Source organism: Hippichthys cyanospilos, chromosome 13 (assembly GCF_059441005.1).
Source record: "Hippichthys cyanospilos isolate Australia breed blue-spotted pipefish chromosome 13, RoL_Hcya_1.0, whole genome shotgun sequence".
In the NCBI taxonomy this organism is placed as follows: domain Eukaryota; kingdom Metazoa; phylum Chordata; class Actinopteri; order Syngnathiformes; family Syngnathidae; genus Hippichthys; species Hippichthys cyanospilos.
In genome coordinates, this window is record NC_142381.1 from 6,514,161 (window position 1) to 6,535,424 (window position 21,264).

Consider the following 21,264-nt stretch of genomic DNA (forward strand, 5'->3'; position numbering starts at 1 on the left):
TTGGTTGTTTATTTGTTTAGCTGAAATTGTACATATTATTTAACATGAAGATCCATGTATACTGTCATTTCAGCAGATATGGTTTATTGTAATACGAACTGTTGCAATTTTCTAGACTATAGTATTGTTTTGTTACTATGTCAAATAAAGTTGATTTAAAAAAAAAACATACGCATACATTGACAGTTACTTCCGGGTTCGTGTCACGTGACCCGGGCTGGCTTCTGGCCGACTTTTTCCTCAGTGGCATCCGATTGAGGACGCACTCACTCGCTGGGATTTGTCACCACCCACAGCGAAAACATGAGCACAAAACCTCTTCGGAAACGTTAGCGAGCACCCCAGAAGCACCGGGGCAACAGAGACAACGACTTCTTATAAGGAGGTAAAACAAAAACAAACAAACAAAAAAACATTTGTGTGGTGCTGCATGTTGACGGTCAGGCTAACGTCAGTTAGCCATGTTGATTTAGTTTTTTTTGTTTGCGCTTTTCTGTCGGAGATCATGGTCGTTACAGGTTTAGATTGGTGCGGTTATATTTTCTTTTACAGCTAACCCATCGTTACTATCTATTTTTAGATCACCCGCCTCCTGTTATTTTGTGTTATACGCAGCTAATGGTAGCCGTTTCACGGTTGCAGTGTACTGTACCATCGAATCTATGTAGCTACTTGGGGGGGCAAAGCGTTCTAATTGGAGGTCGCTGGACTACAGTATTCCTGGAACGGTCTCATCACAAAGATAACATTCGATGGCTCGTCAACGGTTAAAGACTGACTGTCTGTTTTCTGATTGGGATTAAATTAGGGATGAGCAATTCGTCGAATTGAAATCGACATAGTTGTGTAGTAAAGTACGAATTTCGAATCGCTTTTTGAAATAGAGAAAGGCCGTTGTTTGTGTTTCTCTGTATTTCTTAAATGTAATATTTATCGAAGGATGAAATCACAGTAGGATTAGTCTTTTTTAAGTGTTTAACCCCACTTTAATTGACGGGATAATCTCGGTTCTGTTAACATGCCAGTGCTGTATTTTCGAGTAGGGCTGGGCTGGTTTAAAAAAAAACTTAAACAGCGTTGGAGTGAAAGATGACAATTTGTTTGTCAAGAGTAAATGACTCCCGGCTGCAAATATATTGGTTTTGGTACATTAGATTTAGAACTGCAGTCAGGAATGAAAATGTTTACCCGTAAGAAAAAAAAAAAAGTTAAAATTATTGTTAAAAATCTTCATTAAGTTGTGCCTTGATTTACACGTTCACTTGCGCGATTTGGGGGTTGGCTGCAGTATTACCACTTATACAGAATATTGGTATTGAGTGCATCCTTATTTGTATTGCTTGCTCTCACAAAAAAATGCGAAAAATCAGAAAACCCAAACCTGTCAGAAGCCATTTTCATACTTTCATGTCCATCCGTCCATTTTATGTAGCCCTTGTTTTCATTAAAGTTGGAGGTAACTGGAGCCTCTCCCTGTGCCCCCCAGGACTGGTTTGCCTGTCAAATGCAGTTCTTTACATTTTTTTTTGTTTTGTTTTACATTTTCATTGACTGTGAAGAAGGTTCGTTTGAAGTTTCCACTGTTCAGCCCCAAGCCAAGTTATTAGGCGTGATTGTGTGTTTAGTCCTTGTTCAATGCAAAGGTGGTCTATAAGAGCTAGTTGAGGGATTGTTTGTTGACGTTAAAACACATTTATCTTCATCCTTGCAGTCAGGCGACATCTATGCTGCACTTGCTGACGTACAATTTTTAGCACCCAAGAAGTCGGGAAACGCATTGCCGACATGATGTCCTCCAGTGATGACGTTCGAGGCGAAGGTACGATAACTAATTTTGAGTGTCATTTATGTTTATAAAAATGATTAAAAAAACATATGAATGATGAAATTGGGTTTAATGTTTACAAACACAAAGCAGTGTTTATTAAAGTAAATGAAAACAAAGGGAAAACTTTTTAAAAGTCTAAAAATAATGTGTTACAACTCAAAAATGTCTTTGATGGTTCAAAGTTGTCGATAAAATGATGATGTGTTTGGCAGAAAATGATGATGAGATCTGACTGATTATATATGGTAACTGTAAGCATGCTAGGGTCACCTGCGTGAGTAAATAGACGTGTCTGTTTGCATGCCGGGTGTCGTTACGATGGATTTACTCCAACTTCAATATTGATAACAAATGACTTTAGCCTGTTGGCATTAGATGCTCGGGCTTGTGTCTTTTTTTTTTCTTCTTCCTAAATGACTTGACACTAGTGTGAAAGCTGCCTCCATATGTAATGTGGACCAGGGCCATGGACACGTTGGACTCATTATGTAATCTTTATAGATAGACACTCTAGGTTTGACATTTTTAGATAACGCGCTTATGGCAATGGATGACAATGTACCGTGTGTAGGTTTTGATTCGTGAACGTTCATTTACGGAACTGAGATAATTTGTGGGTCACTGAAGGCCTGACACAGCGTTGTTAAAACGAGGAAGTTTGGTCCTTAGTGAACATGCATCATGACAAAACCATGGTGGAGTGCTAAATTTCACACTTCTGACCTTGTGTGACATATCTTTAAGTGCTGGCTTTAGTTTTAGGCTCAGATGACATGACCACAACCACGAGTTATTTTGTTCTGTCTTCTATGAAAACACAAAAAAAAAGGTTATATTTTTAAAACGATGCCCATGTGCTTGCATGTGAGTAAGCGGCTCTATGGCTATGCTGTGGATTTTGACAAGTTGTACACAACATTGCATTGAACCTTACTGATTCTGGAGAGGGTGGACTTTATTATATTAATATCAGGTAAAAATACCGATTAAATGCTTCGTCACAATATTCCTTCCACCAATATAATTCGGGGGTTCTCTGAATTGAGGAGACCTCTGAATTCATCATTCATCATCTGGCCACTGGAGGGCGCAAAATCTACACAGGCAGGCACACTAAGAAAAATATGAAATTGTTGAAAAATCCTGTTTATTTAAATTTCTAGGCAAGAAGTGTTACCTAAATTTTCATGTATTCTTTCATTGTTCTTACTGAACCGTCACGCTAACCGTCTGCTAACAATCTCCAGTATGTGCGAACAGAAATAAGATTTACAAAAACACAGATTTACAAAAACACAGTCACTGACGTTATCTTAGCGATTTGGCCATGCCTTCATATGCATTCAGTCATGCTGTTTTTTCAGTTCATGCTGTTTGTATACAATAGATAGTAGAGTGAAGGCAGAATCTGCTGCTGAAGTGTGTCTTCTCACCCTTCTGCAGGGTCTCTGTTCTCTGATCAAAACCCATCCGAACTGGATGCTCTGTGTCCTTCCCCTCCAGGACCCTCACGATCGCAGCGTCACTATGAGAGGATCGGCACGCAGACCGGAACCTCGTACGTAGCCAAGTAGAATTGTGCTAAAAGTCTCACTTTGTAACACAGGACTGACTTACTTTCTTATCCCCTGGTGTAGCTTCTGTCAGACTCTTATCCACCTACTGAAGGGCAACATTGGCACCGGGCTGCTGGGTTTGCCTTTGGCTGTCAAGAATGCAGGCCTGGCGGTAAGTCCCATTTGTGTTCCTTCTTCCTTAGTACTACAAATTAGCAGCGAATATGTACTAATTAAAACAAGTACTCGCGCCATGTAAAGTTGTCCACATTTGTGGGTGTGGTGGTCACAATGTTGAGCCCTGAAAGCCATGCCCAAAAACACACAGGGCATCTACCATTCTGATTGGAGGTTTGCCATTTTAGGTTTTCAAACCTATTTTGATTAGACACACACTGGTTTGTAATTTGGTAAACATGCAAAACCCCATAAAGTTCTCGGAAAGCCATTATGTAAAAGACATTTATAAACATAGGAACGTTGGATTTCTTCATACTGTGGATTTGCATATTCATGGTTTTGTTTTTCATTTTTTTTCTTCAATAAATATTTTTAAATATTTTAAAATATGACTTTTTGGGGGGGTTCCCACATTTCACCTTGTTTTTCATGAAAATGTATACTGAGGTTTATTTATATACAGGGTCTATCCTGTGAATAACAGGGGTCCACTTAGCATTGAGTTGTGTCACACCTCGCAAATCTTGCATACTGCTGTCAGCTGTCTGTCGAGCTACGTCTATAACAGAACATTTATTATGTTTATGTTACATTACATTATAATTCAAAGAACAGGTACAGAGTACAGGGCCTCTCTCTCTCTCTCTCTCTCTCTCTCTCTCTCTCTCTCTGAGAGAGAGAGAGAGAAACTTTAGCTGATGGGCAAAGAGAAGTCTTGGTGTAAACATTTATATTTGTTATTATAATTTTGACTTTGCAGGTATGAAAATGTCATTTTAAATGTCTCTGGTCGTGCGCGTGTGTTCATGTGTCTAGCTAGGTCCGATCAGCTTGCTGTGCATGGGCCTCATCGCAGTGCACTGTATGAGGGTGCTGGTCGACTGTTCCCACCACCTCAGTGCAAAGTGAGCTCTGCTCTTACCTTATTTTCTACAGTATGTGTCATGCATGACATGCTCGTTTGTTGGTGTTTGAACAACACTTGTTAACTTGAACGTTATTTGTTTTTGCTACAGGGCAAATCTATGTTCCATTTTGAATGTGATATTTGTCCTTAGTTCAACAGTGTTGAACGATTACGTCTTTAATACTGTTGATCCTGCTGGTGCTTGTTTCCATTTTAAACACCACACCAAACTGTGCGTTTGTTTACAAAGCAGCTTCTGACTACAGTTCACTGACTTCTTGATGCAGTATTGCGATTGAATCTTGGAACCAGGGATCCCTGTGTAAGACTGCTTTGATTGAGGAAAAAAAAAAAGCCAACAACCCAACCTGGTGCTTGTTTCCATTTTAAATACCACACTAAACTGTGCGTTTGTTTACAAAGCAACTTCTCACTACAGTTCACTGACTTACTGATGCAGTATTGCAGTTGAATCTTGGGACCAGGGATGCCAGAGAGTAAGATGGCTATGATTGAGGAAAAAAAAGCCAACAACCCAACAAAGGGAAGGGCTGACAAATAGGCTTTTCATTTTCTTTGAAAGAACTACTTCATCATCCACCCACGCACGCACACTTCATCCGGATCTGGGTCACGGTGGCACAAGAGAAGCCCAGATTTCCCTGTCCCCAGCCACTTCATCCAGCTTCTCTGGGAGGATCCTCAGATGCTCCCAGGCCAGCTGAGAGACACAGTCTTTCCAGCGTGCCCTGGGGCGTCCCCGTTGCCTCCTCCTTCTGGTGGGATTTGCCTAACCAGATGCCAAAGCCGTCTCAACCTGAAGGACCAGCAGCTCGACACTGAGCCTATGCCGAATAACAAGCTTCTCACATTCGGAATAATTTTATATATAAAATATATATATATCCAGTAAAAATACATTTCAAATTAAATTGACTTTTATGATAGATAGTTTATTTATTTTAGTTTATTATAGTTATGATAACGTCAAGTTATATTAGGCCAGCAGAGAAGGCCTTGCTGGCCCTGACGGTCCACCTTTGTATTTTGGCCATAATCGTGCAGCCCTAGTACAGAGTTTGTATACTTGAACTCCTCCACTTGGGGCAGGACCTCATCCTCAACCCGGAGAGGGCACTCCACCCTTTTCCAACTGAGGACCAAAGTCTCAGATGCGGAGGTGCCGATCTTCATCTCAGCCACTTCACATTCGGCTGCGAATCACTCCAGTGAGAGTTGGAGGTCACTGCCTGAAAAAGCCAACAGCACCACGTTCACCCTTCTCGACAATGGAGGCAAAAATCCTGGTCCCCTCGGACTTAATGTCCCCCGCCTCCCCTGGGACGTGCGAGAAATTCTAACAAGAGTTTCAGGAGAACTCCTTCATGTGCAGTTAAAAACAATCTATTGTTTCATACCAGTTGTTGTTTCACCCTAACAAAAAATGTTGTGCTGTTCAGCTTGCATAATTGTAAAAAGAAGGTTTTGCCATTTCAGGATGAACAGGCAGTCTTTGACGTATGGTGAGGCGGTCCAGTACGGCATGGAGAATGTGTCCTGGCTCAGGAGACACTCTCATTGGGGAAAGTAGGTTCACTATCTTTATATGTCCTGCAGCATCCATATAATTACATGGCTGTTTTATTGTAGCCAATTCTACAAGTGTTTTTTTTGTTTTGTTTTTTAATTAAAAGCATGCTGTGATTTGTGTGCCCCCTCTCCTTTTACGTAGACGGACAGTCAACTTGTTTCTTATCATCACCCAGCTTGGCTTCTGCTGCGTTTACTTTGTCTTTTTAAGCGACAATATCAAGCAGGTAACGCACACACACAAACACAGGGTTTCCATTACATTCATCGGCTTTTGACACCCCTCTCAGTCACACACAAATAAACCGCAACAGTACAAGGATTTATACAGAAGAGGTGGTCCTGTAAGGCCGCTAGATGGCAGCACCTGTTAATCATCATCCTGGTTTAGCTATAACCAGCAACTTAACAATGTGCTCTGTAACCAAAATGTTAAATAAGTTTAGACTTTCAAGTTAGGCTAAGTGGAGTTTTTATGTCTTTAGGCATTTCATTTTCTCAAGTAAACAATTTAAATTTGAATTGAGCCAGGTTAGGAGTTTCAAATAGGGATGCACTGATACATATTGCACCGAGAAAAGACTAGAGGTGAGCACGAGTGATTTTTATCAGCCTCCCACTCCACCCACTCAGAATTTAAAGAAAGTAACCTATTCATGGCTAATTATGCCCATAACTCAGGGGGAACACTCTAACAGAGCAGGTCTTACGTTGTAAACAATGGTCAGCTAGCCTCCACAATGTCACATATACAGTACCAATGATGATGACAATACACACTCCCTATTTGGTTATTATTTTGCTGTTTTAAAGTTGGGTATATCATCTTGATGGAAGACATACATGCAGCTGTTACTTAATTTACTTACTGTTACTTAAAACAGTTGTATTGCTTTTTATTCCCTTGCTGGCAGGTGGTGGAAGCAGCTAATGCCACCACTTTCAACTGCCAGATTGACAGCGGCAACCAGACACAGGTGCTGGTGCCGAGCTTTGACTCACGCCTCTATATGCTCTGCTTCCTGCCCGCCTTCATCCTGCTGGTCTTTACGCCCAACCTTAAGTACCTGGCGCCTCTCTCGCTCATTGCCAACCTGGTCATGGCTGCCAGCTTGGTTCTCATCTACTTCTACTCTATCACGGTAATCACTCTGTGTGTGTGTGTGTATTAGGTCTGCACCATTATGTCCAAAATAATCAGGAATATTATGGTCAATATTGCAATCATGATCATTAATCACGATTATTCATCATGTTTGGTCAAACATGTCTATTTATTGCACTTTATAAACAGGCAGTACATAAACAAGGCAAGGCAATATATATATATGTATCTATGCTTCCTATGTGTTCCTGCGGCACGTGTAACCAGGCTATAAATTTCCTCAATGCCTGTGAGATATGCCGGGCATTTGCATAAAAAGCTATTTGTCCACTTTTGACACTTTAACACTTGAATTGGTTGGGCACAGGCGGTGCATCACAAGTAGTTTGATTGCACATTTAAATGGCTAAGAATTTTTTTTCTTTTCTATCAGATGACGTTCTGTCCAAAAAGAAATTTTGATTGAATAAATTGGTTTAATTTTCTGGCTTTACATTTCATTTATTCCCTTTGAAAAATAAGCTCTCTTATCATTAGACTGTTTGTGTTACGCCTGGTACACACAAAAGGATTTTTGGAATCTTAAAATATTTTTGATCATTGGCAGACTCCGCAAACGAAGATAACAAAAAATTCAAGCATCTCGTATTGGGTGTGAGATGCTAAGATAATTTTATCACAGCTCCTCACACACATAAATCTGATTCCACCAGAAAAAAAACTCCACAGTTTTTGACACCTCACATATTATTAGTATGAGACAGTCTTATAAAGCATCAGATTATAAATGTGTGATGTCTTTGGTCGGAAGGTGCAAAATGTGTGTATACACTAAACAAGCTAAACATCTGAGGTGTACCATATAGTGCATAGAATAGAACATAATGACTTAGTTTCCCCATGAGGTTGTCCCATTTGTATTCAAATAATACCCCCATGTTCCTTTCCCCCATCACAGCATATCAAATACCCCATCAACCTTCCAGTCGTGGGACGAGCCAAAGACTACCCTCTCTTTTTTGGGACGGCCATTTTTGCTTTTGAAGGGATTGGAGTGGTACGTGTAAGAACAACAAAAATACATATCCAGACACAGAAACATGTTGTTCACACAGCAAATTCTTTGACACACTTTGTCTATAGGTCCTCCCTTTGGAGAACAAGATGCACCGGCCACAGAGTTTCCCCGTGGTCCTCTACCTGGGAATGGGCATCGTCACCTTCCTCTACATCAGCCTAGGCACCATCGGCTATATGTGCTTTGGCGCCGACATTGGGGGCAGCATCACCCTAAACTTGCCCAACTGCTGGTAAGGTGACATCATAAGTGTCGACATTTAGTTCCAGTGTTGTTTACTTGTTCCCAAAAGAAGAGTTGGTGCTTTTTTTGAAAGGTCTGTTAACTTTTGTATGAAGAGCTTAACACACACTATTGGCAAAAAAGTCAAGGCTGTTTGCCTTCCCGGAGAAACTTCAGGATGAAACTAAAAATGCATGATAAACCTGCACAAGTCCAACTGTTAAATATTTCAGTCCTTTTTTCCCCTCAATGTTCTCTAATAAGAGCAAAGACATAATTTCCATCGGCTCTTGATTTAAAGGTCAGTTGTACAAAAGAAATCTGCATACATCACCAACTGAGACAGTTTCCAAAAAAAACCAGCATGTTCTGCCATGTACGACCAGCACTGAAAATCATCCTGCCTTAAAGTGAATGATTTTGGAAATAAATGATAGCTCACACACTTGTTTCCTCTGGTGTAGAACTGCAGACTTGAAAAAGTAGCTCTAACTTCCCTTACCTCATTCGTACCACTACACCAACTACTCATGGTAATAATAATGATTGTGTTAATCAAATCGTTGTTGGGGGTGCATACATGATTAGGCAAAATTGAATATTGAGCTCTATTTCAAGACCTTTCCTTTTCTTCCTTCTGTGAAGGAAGGAAAAAAAAACAACAAAGAAAAAATAAGGTCACTGATACTTTTTTGAACGGTACAACACTTTTGCTAACATTCTTTCTTCTCCATCATCTTCATCCAAGGACCTATCAGGCTGTTAAGCTGCTCTACTGCTTTGGAATCTTCATCACATTTGCCCTCCAGTTCTATGTACCTGCTGAGATCCTTATCCCGTCTGCTGTTGCCCGCGTGTCAGAGCGTTGGGAGATAGCTGTTGACCTTCTGCTCCGCACCATCCTTGTCATCTTTACATGTAAGTACTTATTTATTTATGTCACTGGTAGTTAACATTCACAAAAGAGGCTGCTAAAAAATGTATTACAAGTCATTGAGATAATTTTCATTTTGATTGTCATCATCATTTTTTATTTCTCTTTAAGCTATCAATTAAGTTATATAACAAGTAATGCCTGCTTCATGCTTGAGAATTAGTATTGACACTCCCTTGTACAGTATAGGACGAAAAATGTACTGCTCAGCCAAAAATGGTCAACTTTGTAAATTGCTACTCACCGGTAGTAATAGCGTGGACTGCTTCCGTACAAATCACACCTTGATTTCCAAGCAGCAACAATCGCTTGTTTATAAATAACCCTGCATAGTCCTCTTGTTTCGATTGATTGATGATTATGTCAGACACTAAGTGGTTGTGCCAGTAAACACCCATCTTACAAATCCCTCAGATGTGTTGATTCGGGAAAAGGGTACAAGAGCACAACTTCCATATAATCAAACAACAATTAAGATGTTTTTGCTAGCAGATCAATTTTGAATCACTGAATTGTACAACTGCATTCCGGCAAATTGTGTTTACCCACACTCAATGCAGCCATGATACAACCATTGTGTTGGTGCTCTTTAAAAAGGTGTCTATTTTTTTACGCATGTGCTAATTTGTGTGACTGATGTGATCTCAAGGATCATACTCCCTTCAATGACTCAATGAATGAAATCATAATTACAGCTACGAGTGGTGAAATGGGAAATTGCACCCAAATGCCAATAGACAAAACCCAAGTGTTCGGAGAAGGTTTAGTTCATTACCTGTTCTCACTTCTAATAAAAGGACACGGATAGGTTTTGGTCAAGCTTTAAGCTCTATCAAAGCAAAGGAAAGACTCAAATAGTTTGCAATTTGCTACATAAAGGCAGGCTAAATGGTGATTTAATTGGCCTAAAAATACAACGACAAACAAAGCAATTTCACACCGCGTGCTCTGGCTCCAATAATCTTTGTTTATTGTTGATACTGTTCCTGATGAAGTAGTAATTGAGCTTGTTGCAGACACATTGAAATCAATGAGCACTGACTCAGTAATCAGGTGAGTGGAAAATTTACCGTTTCTCACATTTAGCTGCTCATTGTTGAGTGTTTTTTTTTGGGAGGGGCATAACTTCCATCCCCCAGTTCAGTAGCAAACACAAAACGTGTAGCTGTAAGCGGCGATAAAGGGCCATTTGGAGGTTATAAACACGTTAGATATCGAAACACTTTGAGAGGAAAATATTTCAGATATGGCTTTTTTTTTTTTGTTAATGTTGATGAATTGGGAAAAAAAAAAAGAGTGAGAGATGTATGTAATAGAGACATTTTCACCCACAACAAAAGGACCGGTGCTTGAGCATCACTTAGTCTATTTGTAAGAGTGTCTATAGTTGCATACAGGAATAAATAAAAAATCTTTGGTGTTTGCCACAGGAGCCAGTAGGTGGCGTAATGACTAATTAATTGTAGATGCCTTCAGGCCTGGGCTCTCATAAAACATGTGACATTTCAAAACAATGTGTACATCTGCAGACAAGTTTTAACTGCTTTTGTTATCATGGCGAAACATCAGTTTGCCATGCTACCATGGGAACAGCATTTGAGTAAATAAAAAGCTTTTGACAACAAGGCTAACTGGCTCCAAGAGACTTTTTGTGCAGGTCTTGGACACTTGCCTTTACTCAATGGGTTTTGGGGGTTCATATGCTTGGAAAAAAAAAAAAGAGTTGTGCGACTAGGCATGTTAAGGCTCACGAAAAAGTCATTAATGATTTTATTAAAAGTAATAAACACAAGCCCAAGAGGTTCTTTGCACTTTGTGGTTTTGGCCTGGAACAATAAGATTTATTGTGTTCATAAGATGAGCATGCATGTTTTTATGTTGCTAATTTTTAGAAGGCCTTTCCAATAATGGTCTGTATGTCTTGGCCTGTTCAAGTATTAAAGCATACATTTCCTCTGCCGGCATTTTATAGTGACACACAAATTATCACTCCCATTGGAGACAATTACCACCAGGACTTGATTTAAAGGTTACTACTGGTAGTGCAAAAAAAAAAAAAAAACATCTGCATGCATATTCAGACGGGACATTCAGGCGTTGTCTACACATGGGTTCTTACAAACAGGCAGTCAATGTCTCCATTTTGCCCTATTTGCTATATGTGACAAGGCTTTTTTTTTTTTTTTTATCCAAACCTAATTGTTCAAAACCTCTGGTCAAAGTGGAGATTTACCCATGCCTCCGGTTTCGTGGTTGCGTGTAACCAGCTTAAACAGAGATTTGCGTCATCACACTACTTTTTTTCGCGCCAAAGACGCAGATACTGGTGACGTCAGACGTGGAAGTTTTTTTTTTTAACTGGACAGAATTTGGCGACATTACTGCTGCCTAGCGACTTGGCATGCTCGTAAGGTAAATGAAACCGCACTGTGCTGGATTTGGAAAGACCCGGTATCTTTAATTTAACAAATGACAGCGAGGGGGAGACTATGCAAATTTAAACAAGATGATTACATGTACACTTCATTTTAAACAATACGTAATATACTGCCTTTCAGGGGGCCAAATTGCAGAAGGGAAATTAAAATGATGCTGTAAACGAAAAAAGAGAGACTAGCTTCTGGTATTTATGTGCTCACCAACAACAGACACCTGTGTATATGACCCTACAACATTACAATGTTTAGTTGGTGTATTTGTTTGTTTGTTTTGCTTGATGTGTCATACATGCATTGCGTTGCTTGGCAACCTACTGAAAGTGTCATTTTGCACCGTTCCCTAATAAGTGTTTAATTATGAGTGCAGTATTTTGAATAAATTGCTATTATTGGATTTGTTAAAAGGCGAATGGAAAAACACCCACACCGCCAAAGTAGTCTGTCGATGAACCGCACGTCACTGGCGGAGATCAGTTACTCCCGGATCTTCTAACCAAGTTCTTTTCCGTGTAGACTGCGGACTAGAAATATTTGAATATGACATTTCAAGAGTGTGGAATAGAAATTTTTATCTCCCATTTTACATCGGAATCCTGTGGAAGTAAGTTACTTTCTTGGCAAGGAACTTTCACCCATGACAAACAATGCAAGCTCCATGTAGTAGTTTTATCTTTGCCTTTCATAAATCTCAGCATGCACGCCTCATGTCTTCCTATTCTCATGAGATTTGTTTGTTTACTGAAGCGGCTTGAACTGGCTGTCAGGGCTGCGTACCATTCTCGTAAAGAAGATTGTTTACGTTTTCACTTTACAGTTGACAGAGAATTTACTTCGGACTTCCTGGGAATAATCAAACTGGTCCCAAACAAACAGTGCAAACCATAGCTGATGGAGTTCTGAAACTTTTCGAGGACGCAGGCGGGCTGTGTGCACACACAGACGGTGCGCTGCTAGTGTGAGAACGACACTGAGAAGTACTTTGAAGAAGACTTTGTGTAATGAAAGAAAGGGCGCGTACAAATACTATGTCCTGGTCACAATTCATGTACGTCCTCTGGCCTATCAAAATGGTACTACTTAAACCAAAGTTGTCCTTTTGAATGCAGTTACTGAGACAAAGTAGGTGTGTTTGTTAACCCAAGATTTGTTGGAATGCTTGATTTGCTTCAATTATAATCAGTCTTGTGTGCTCAATTTGCATTTCTGTCTCTCTTGAGCCGTTTTTTATTTGAGTCAACCTTTTAATTATTTTAAAGGGAGGATTTCATTCAGAGCACCTAATGACACTGCAAACGTGTTTGCGTACTGGATGCGTAGGTCACCTTCTCCTCAGAAACAGCCATTATAGAAACCATTTCAAACGGGTCATAGGCAAGCCCGCGACTCAGCTAAGGATCTCAGCAAAATCCCCGTGCCCCTGTGCTTGCCTCGGGACTATCTTTCATGAAGTCATTATTGAATCCTATCGTGACTCACACGAACAGCGTTACGCACATGCATGTTTATAAGCCAATAAAAGGGAATAAATGCATACATGCACCACTTCATGTCTGCAGGTCATTCCGCAGGCAGCACATGATTTAATTAGCACTGTCGTGAGTTGAATGCGGAATTCAGAAGACAGGCTCCGGGTCTGGGTGAAGGCGGCCGGGGAATGAGAGGAGGATGTGTCAAGATACTTTTGCACAAGAGTATACCATGAGACTGATGTGGGGAATCATTTTCTTTACGCAGGCATAAGAAATGCCCCCAAGGACCTCACTCTTTGAGGTGATCAGGTAGAGCTTCCTGGTTCCTGGCCAATCTCCAGGGAGATGGCTTCGGTTGTTTTCTGTTGTAAAACAGGTGTAATACTTGTGCTGTTCTCATCTAGGATCACATGGACACCATGAATACAAAATCAGTATTCGGTTATTTTGTGCTTTGAGTCAGTTTTTACTTTTTAAATCTGAAGTTATCAGGATTTAAATTAGTCGACGGTATTTTCCCATTATCGTCTAGTCGCTTTAATTTATTTTAAAAAATGTTTTACTCATCATTTGGTCATTCCAGCCGCAACGTGCATTTACTTACATCGGTCTGGGTGTGTCTTTCGGTTTCGTTGGTATTTCTTCTCCAGAAAAAGACTCGTGTGCACTGTTGAGCCATTGATGGAAAACAGAAAGGACGGGAGAATGTTTTGCAAGCTTCCAGTGCAAAGGTGACATGCCACGGGGGATCCATGTGCCATCGCACGATGTGGCTGTCACGTTCCTAGCCTTTCGCTATTGAGACATTTGTTCACCTTTACTAGTTTGCTTTTTTATTTCCATTTTTGCGTCTGATATTATTGAGCTGGTAAAGATAAAAATATGCATGAAGATTTTTCCATTTTGGCGTGTTTGGTTTTCCACCACGAAGGGAGATAGTGATGATGACTTTTAGGGCTGTTCGACAAATGAATTTTGAGCTGTGTCAAAAAAATAAAGCATTGAAACGTCAAATCATTTTAGTTTTGCAAAATTAGTTTCGGCATTTGCGTCTTAGTTTCATTGGCTTCCCACCTCCTTTCCCCTCATAACTGTAACAGTTGTATGTTATTTGATATATGAGGAAGAAATGCATCCAAAAGTATTGTAATTTCACCATGATCTCTACACTATGTAATCAATAAAGTTTTTACATTTTAAAAGAAGTCAAAATGTTCTAAAATGTCCGCATTTATGGGAATTCTGCTTTGAAAACGGCTGGCAGTGAATGATTGATATTGGAGGAAAAGTCCTTGATGTGGTTTGTTTGATTATTAGTTTTATTCATTTTTTGTATGTCCTCATAAGAGATGTGCACTTTAAAAAGTGATGAGGCATAATTGTTTTGAAAATTATTTTGCTAACCGGTCATTTTTAGTAAATCTCATTTTCAGAGCCGCTGTGCTAGATTGAAGGTCAGCTTTCTTCAAAAGGTTTTGGTCAGCTGTAGTTTTCTTATTTTCCCGCGAATCTTGATATTGCTTTCCTTTCACATGTAATTTTTTTTTTCGAGGCTGACCTCAATTATTTTAAAATCACTGTTTCGGGACATATTTGTATGGATTTATTCATTAGATGCAGACTAAACAAGCAGCAAAACATCTTTATTTTCACACTTTTGCAGTCCTACAATTTGTGGCAATCATGGTGAACAAGTATGCTGTTTACATGGCAAGGTAAATAATCCTCTGCAACCTCAACCTGCTTTTTCCCCCCTTACACATAGTATGTTCACCGCTCATTACGCCATAAAAACAAAGGCCAAAAAAAAAAATCTGGCAGTGGTATCTGACAAGCTCTGTCATTTACAATCTGAAATAAGAGCTGCATTATATATTATTCTGTATTATTCATCCCATACACTGACCTTTTCATGACTCAATTTGGCTTTTATTATTCACATATAAAGTCATAGAATAAAATATTAGACCACATTTGTTTCTTTTAAATCTTTTTTGTTTTAGAGGTCCTTAAGTGTTTTGGGTTGGACGAGACAAGCCCAATGAGACGAGATCGAGTCCACGTGTAAGATACAAGACAAGATTTTTGCTCAATTTCTAAATTAAAAACACATAAATTTTCCAGCTTTCAAAATGTTTTCTTTGTACTGTGCAAACTGCAACAAAATTAACTATCTAACTTGTAAATGGGGTTACAGTAGAGGTTTGTTCACAAATATAAATCATTAACTTAATTATTAATATTTCTGCAGAAAAAAAACAAATCAAAGTGTCAGACATGTTCTCCAAAAGAAATAATTATAAATAAATATTTGTCCACAGAAAAATATTCAACTTAAAGTGTCCTCTTTTGGGATCATAGTAGAGTTTACAAAACTACATTAACTTGGCAGGTAACGAGCGGTGGCACGTGTCAAGCCATTCCAGTATGGGAAAGAATCTAGGTTTTTAAAATAATGAAATTGAATAACCTACTCAACATAAATTTTGAATTAATTTTGAAACATTGAATTAATTCAACAATTATTTTCAAGGATTTTAGCATGTTGCCGGTGTGAGTGGTAAGGTTTTTGCTTTGTGGACCTGAATTTCTCACCTCAAATAAGCTTTAGCCAGCTACCACAAGCACAAATGACCTGAAAGATGGCTCCTGCAGATGAGATGAAATGACTTTCCATAACGTCATCCATTCATTAGTGTTGCATCATTATCCATTAATATTAATTGGCATCCTTTCCTGAGATGCCAGCAGGATGGGATTAAATCATTGATTTTTCTTCTTTTGTTTTTGTACCTTGAAAGTCGTTTGCATGGACAAATTGTGCCATTGTTGCCTCTGGGGCAACGTCGACCGAGCATTTTAGCCACACGCGTACGCTTCAGCGCTTTGACTTGAAAGCGAGGCTTCATCTCCTAAGGTCGGCCCATACTCCAATTCCCCAGGCCCCTCCTCTCCCGTCTGGATTGATGGGCAGAAAAGTCTTAACTGTTTTTTGAAGTGCGTCCTTCCACAGACGAGTAACGTCTTTGCCTCCTCTCACATGAAAGTCGACCTTGGCTTTGGCCCTTGGGTTAATTTGGCACCGGGCGACCATTGATTGCGTTCAAAAATGTTTTTGTCAGACACCGGTAATGGCCACGCGCATGTGTGTGTGTGCATCTGGCGCCTGTATTGTAAAGGGCAAATGACTTTTTCCCTTCACACCTTTGTTGTCAAATCCAACTGCTTCTCAAAATTACAAAGTTGCTCTTCAGAAGAAGTCATTGCTGACCAAAACTGCTCAGAAAAAAAAAAAAAAATACCTTGAGTAGTCTGTTGATCGGACAAGACAAGACAAGAAAACACCACCAGTCAAATGAGCTTTTTCTTTATTTAAATTCAGCTCGCCTTGCTCGATATATACCTTCCACCAAACGCTGGCCCGAGGGGACCACATTGAAGACTTTCGGCAAATATACACATACACTTTCTGGGCAAGTTGCGAGTGTGAGGGAAGAACCTGGGTTTTCACTCACTCAAAATGTGACCTTCTTTCCTGCGTTTGTGTTGTCGCCAGGCACCCTCGCCATTTTGATCCCTGAGCTGGACCTCGTCATCTCGCTGGTGGGCTCGGTCAGCAGCAGCTTCCTGGCGCTCATTTTCCCACCCCTCCTGCAGGTGCTCACCTTCCGTGGCGAGGGTCTGTCGCCGACGTCGCTCGCGAAGAACCTGGCCATCAGCTTTGTGGGCCTGGTGGGATTCGTAGCGGGCACGTACGTGGCCATCGAGCAGATCATTGCACGCAACTCGCTCAAACGTGAGCTTCAGTAGCCGAGGTGCGGACTTTTAATTGAGGGGGAGGCGTTTTTATTGGTCGTTACCATGCAGTGTGTGTGTTCGCCATGTTGTACGCTACTCAAGTCCATCGGGTGGGTACGTGCTCGCTACTTTTTACATTTTGAGTTTGTTGACGTTTTGTCAAACTACCTCAAGTTTTATTTTGGAACATGCTGACATGCTTGTGAGAACCCTTTTATCTTTAGTTACAGTTTTTACTGGAACCCGATCAACAAATTCAAGTTGCACTTTAATTTAAAAAATGTTGTATGCCTTATGCATTAAAACAGCTTAGAAAAAGTGGGCTTATTTTAACGTTGAAAAGGTGGGTTGTGCTATGAATTTAATTAACGGACACGGTTTAAACCAGTGGCCATTTCACGGTTTACCAAAGATAGTCCCCCCCCCTTCCCTAATTGTAAATAGATGAAGCGAGCAACATGAGGAATTTCATTTGAGAACTGCACTTGGGAAAGGGAAAACATTTGCGACTTCCAGATGTTGAAAATTCTAAATTAATGTTGATCTCACTGCCTTGACCAAATTGAACTTGTTCACCGTTTCACGCTTTTAATCCCACTTTGTTAGCTTCCCCACCCCTAAATTCACTGTTGAGTTGAAGAAGTTGAGTTGAAAGATTAAATTTAGATTAAGGAGTAGGTGTTAAATGCAGAGGTTAGCATTTAGATTATGAGCCTTTTTGGCCTTGGTTAGGGTTAAGATTTGGTGTTAGGGTTACGAGTAATGTTAAAGATTTCATGTTTTGGTTTAGGATTCAGAATTTTCTTATGGGGTTTAAAGTTGAAATTGGTTTCAAAGGTTTTAGGATGAGGGTGTTAGGGATAGGTTTTAGGGTTAGGTTTTAATATTAGGTAAGGATTTGAGTTAGGAATAGCGGACCACTGGGGATTACTGGACTAAAACCTAAATTAACGCCCAGTAACTCTGCATTGACCAAATTCGACTAGCTTTTTTCATCCTCAGTTTTCTGGTTTTGATTGTTAAATGTTGTATTTTTATCTTTTAACTTAAATTTTGTTGTTTTTTTTTTTTTAATTCAAGCAGCACATCTTTTTGATGGTTTGTGGAAAGTGTAATTAATCACAAAGGATTGTCATTTACGATTCATCGTGTATGTAATACATATACAGTACTAGTCAGAACCACTTGTTGCCATGAGATTTATATATACAAAAAAAAAAAAAAGAATTTACCACATGCTGGATTATGTCAATGTATTTTAGGCTTGGTACATACATTATGATTTTTACAAAAAGAAGATAAAATGCCAGGCATTTAACAGCCTTGGTTGTATTGTGTGCGATGTGCTCTGACAAATATCAACGCACAACACCACTCAATACAATTTTATTGAGTGAATTTTAATCTGGAATCGAGTCCTCTTGGTGGGAGCTCTCACAAAACAAAGACAGTTTTGGCTATGTGCCCAAGTTTGCCCAGTTTTTCTGAAGAGCAACAAAGGAAGCAGTGTAAATTTGTGACGCTGCCAAGAAAACACATGGTTTGGAAAATATTTAATTTGTACAAAACATATTTATGGAACATATTTAGTCCTATTTACCGCCGCTTCCTTTTTGTCTATCAGGGTGTCGCTCAAATTGATTACAGTCCATCCATGTCACAATTCACTGTCAATTGATTGTGAAGATTGAAAACATTTCACATTTAAGGTTGTCACCCCGGCCCTTCTCGACCCCTGTCATCGGGGGAAATCCACTCTCAAAACATTTCCATCCAAAAGACAATTTTCTAGAAGAATCTTAGATGATACAAAATTGTTGGCTGTTTGAAGTCCTTGATTGGAAAAGGGCAAAATCAGGACAAAAAGGAGCTCGCTTTTCTTCATGTGTGTACCAGGCCTGAGCTGCACTGTGACACAGGGACTTTGAAACATTTCATTAATTCACATTGTGACCATAATTCAATAAAAGTGTCATGAATCTGTGTTTGTTGTTGAACTGCATATTGTAGTCGTTTATTTTGTCAGACAAATGCAGTGATGGTGGATTTTCATTTCTACTCCTACTTCCCTGCCAACAATAAAAAGGAGAGTGAAGACAACGCAGCCTTTTACATTTGTAAGAATGTGTTGAAGCAAACAAACGGTTCTGAATGTGAATCGGCCCCAAATGAAAAGGAAATTCCCAGCTGTCAATGCGTTCATTCCATCACTTGTGATGTCAACGATTCTCACGATTTTAGCCCGGTAATGCCTTTTCACCAAACCAGGCTTATATCGCGGAGGTTAGTTTTGAGCTATTGACGAAAATAGCAATTTTTGACAGATTCCCATTTTGAGAAACCTGCTGAAACAAGGTCAAGGTTTTTTCTGAAAATTTCAGCTTTCTTGCTGCCGTAACTTGGTTAACTTTGGAGCCACCTCCATGTGTTGTATAACATTTTTAAAGGAATTTGTCATAGAATATCTCAATTTCCTTTGCCTGTCGTGTTGTAAGCGATGATTGTATCAGAAAACAAAAGATGCCAAATGATGAAAAGTATCAGGTCACACTGGATGTTGTTATCCAAATGCGGGATGCTGATTCGCCCTGTGAAAGATGCACGGATGAAATATTATCTCGCCTCGTTTGGTTCTGTGTGAAAAGGACAGATGTTTAAATGTCAGATCTTCTCTTGTTTGATGTAAAGTGTACAGCGTGACAGTGGTTCACGTGCAATTAGCTTCGAATGCTGATTGTGTGTTGGACATCAAAGAAAGGATGTACGCTGAATATAAAGCAGCAGCGACATTGACGGCACATTATAGCTGCACGTGTAGCCGTATCGTATACACGGACACATACACACAATGCGTTATTATTAACTGTATGGAACACATAAAAGTAAAGCATGTTCACCTACCAAAGTTGTAAAAGCCACATCTGCTGGAGTGGGCAAATTGACTGGTCACATGAGAGGTTGTTAATGGTGTACTAAAATTCTAAAACGTGACGATCAACTTGGAGTCTCAAAGGTGGCTCGACTCCAAAATCGAATCCATCGGCAATGGTAAATGGCCAATTGGCCAGTGGCGTTTTGCTGGTAGGCATGACAGAAGCATAAATTTACAATTTTGCTGTGTATTAAACGAGCGATTGCACAAGATTTTAGGTCGGTATTTCGTTGATGGTGGTGTGCAATTATACAGTGACTAGCAGTGTCAGATTAAGAGATTAAGTGCATTTTTTTTAAATCACAATAATCACTATCTTTATGCTGATTAGATCCGTTTTACTGCATTGGGCTTCTTGTGCTCGAGATGGAAAACAAAGGTCAATCACTCCCTTGGCCCCTGATTGGTTGTCGTTTTGTCTGTCTTAACCTGTTTTGGTTTGAAGACATGGCGTGTGAAACTATTGAAGCGCAGTTCAGTTGGAAAGTGAGATTCTATTATTTTGTTGCCATTTTAGAAAGATTTAAATTAACTTGTCAGTATGTAAAAGGCCAAAGATATCCATCTCCCAATAAAATATGATTTGATATCTATCTCTATTTGATATCTATCTCGACATATGTCAAAGTTGACACAATTCAGTTTGATTTGATGCACTTGCTTTGAAATAAAATATGATTTTCATATCGTTTCTAATGATTTTTTTATTTTTACTGATAACTTGAGCATTGTCATTAAGGATTAAATGTCTCGCACATTTCTTTGATTCATTTGCATCTCTTTTATGGATTACCTTCCTACCGCTATCACAAATGTCATTTTTCATTTTTGGAAGTCTAATATAGAGCAGCAACCAATAAAGACAGAATTGCAGAAGCCTACATTACGTGTGACACTTACAACACCACACAATCTTTAGCAGATTCCCTCTTTTTCTTAGCTATTCTGACTGTTTAGCTCCTATTTAGTACATTTTTTACATCATCCACATGGACCTCTCGCAAAAGACATTCATCTTGATGGTATAGTTTGATAAAACAACAAATGTGATCGCTATATATATTTTTTAATAAAAATAAAATCAATTTTTGACTCATAAAATCACATCATTTATCACAAATGACGCACTGTATACGTTTTGTGGCTGTTGTCATGGTAAGGTCAGGTTGTGGAAGGTGCGGATCCAAATGCTGGGTGTCGGGGCGTTCAAAAATACTGTGATTAATA

General features: G+C 39.5%; 1 protein-coding gene across 2 annotated transcripts; it reads left to right on the plus strand.

Moving 5' to 3' along the window:
* The first annotated feature begins 230 nt into the window (after positions 1-230).
* Positions 231-19,205, plus strand: slc36a1 (solute carrier family 36 member 1). Of its 2 annotated transcripts, none has more exons than XM_088431974.1 (12): positions 231-385; positions 1,712-1,819; positions 3,272-3,386; positions 3,466-3,556; positions 4,381-4,469; positions 5,969-6,058; positions 6,204-6,288; positions 6,976-7,203; positions 8,125-8,223; positions 8,310-8,476; positions 9,215-9,384; positions 16,864-19,205. In XM_088431974.1, exons 2-12 carry the CDS (start codon positions 1,786-1,788, stop codon positions 17,115-17,117), a joined length of 1,422 nt encoding a protein of 473 aa, XP_088288100.1. In that variant the 5' UTR covers positions 231-385; positions 1,712-1,785; the 3' UTR covers positions 17,118-19,205. The 2 variants fall into 2 exon arrangements, with proteins under 2 accessions (XP_088288100.1, XP_088288101.1); XM_088431975.1 differs by having other exon boundaries at positions 3,332-3,386.
* The last annotated feature ends 2,059 nt before the right edge of the window (positions 19,206-21,264 follow it).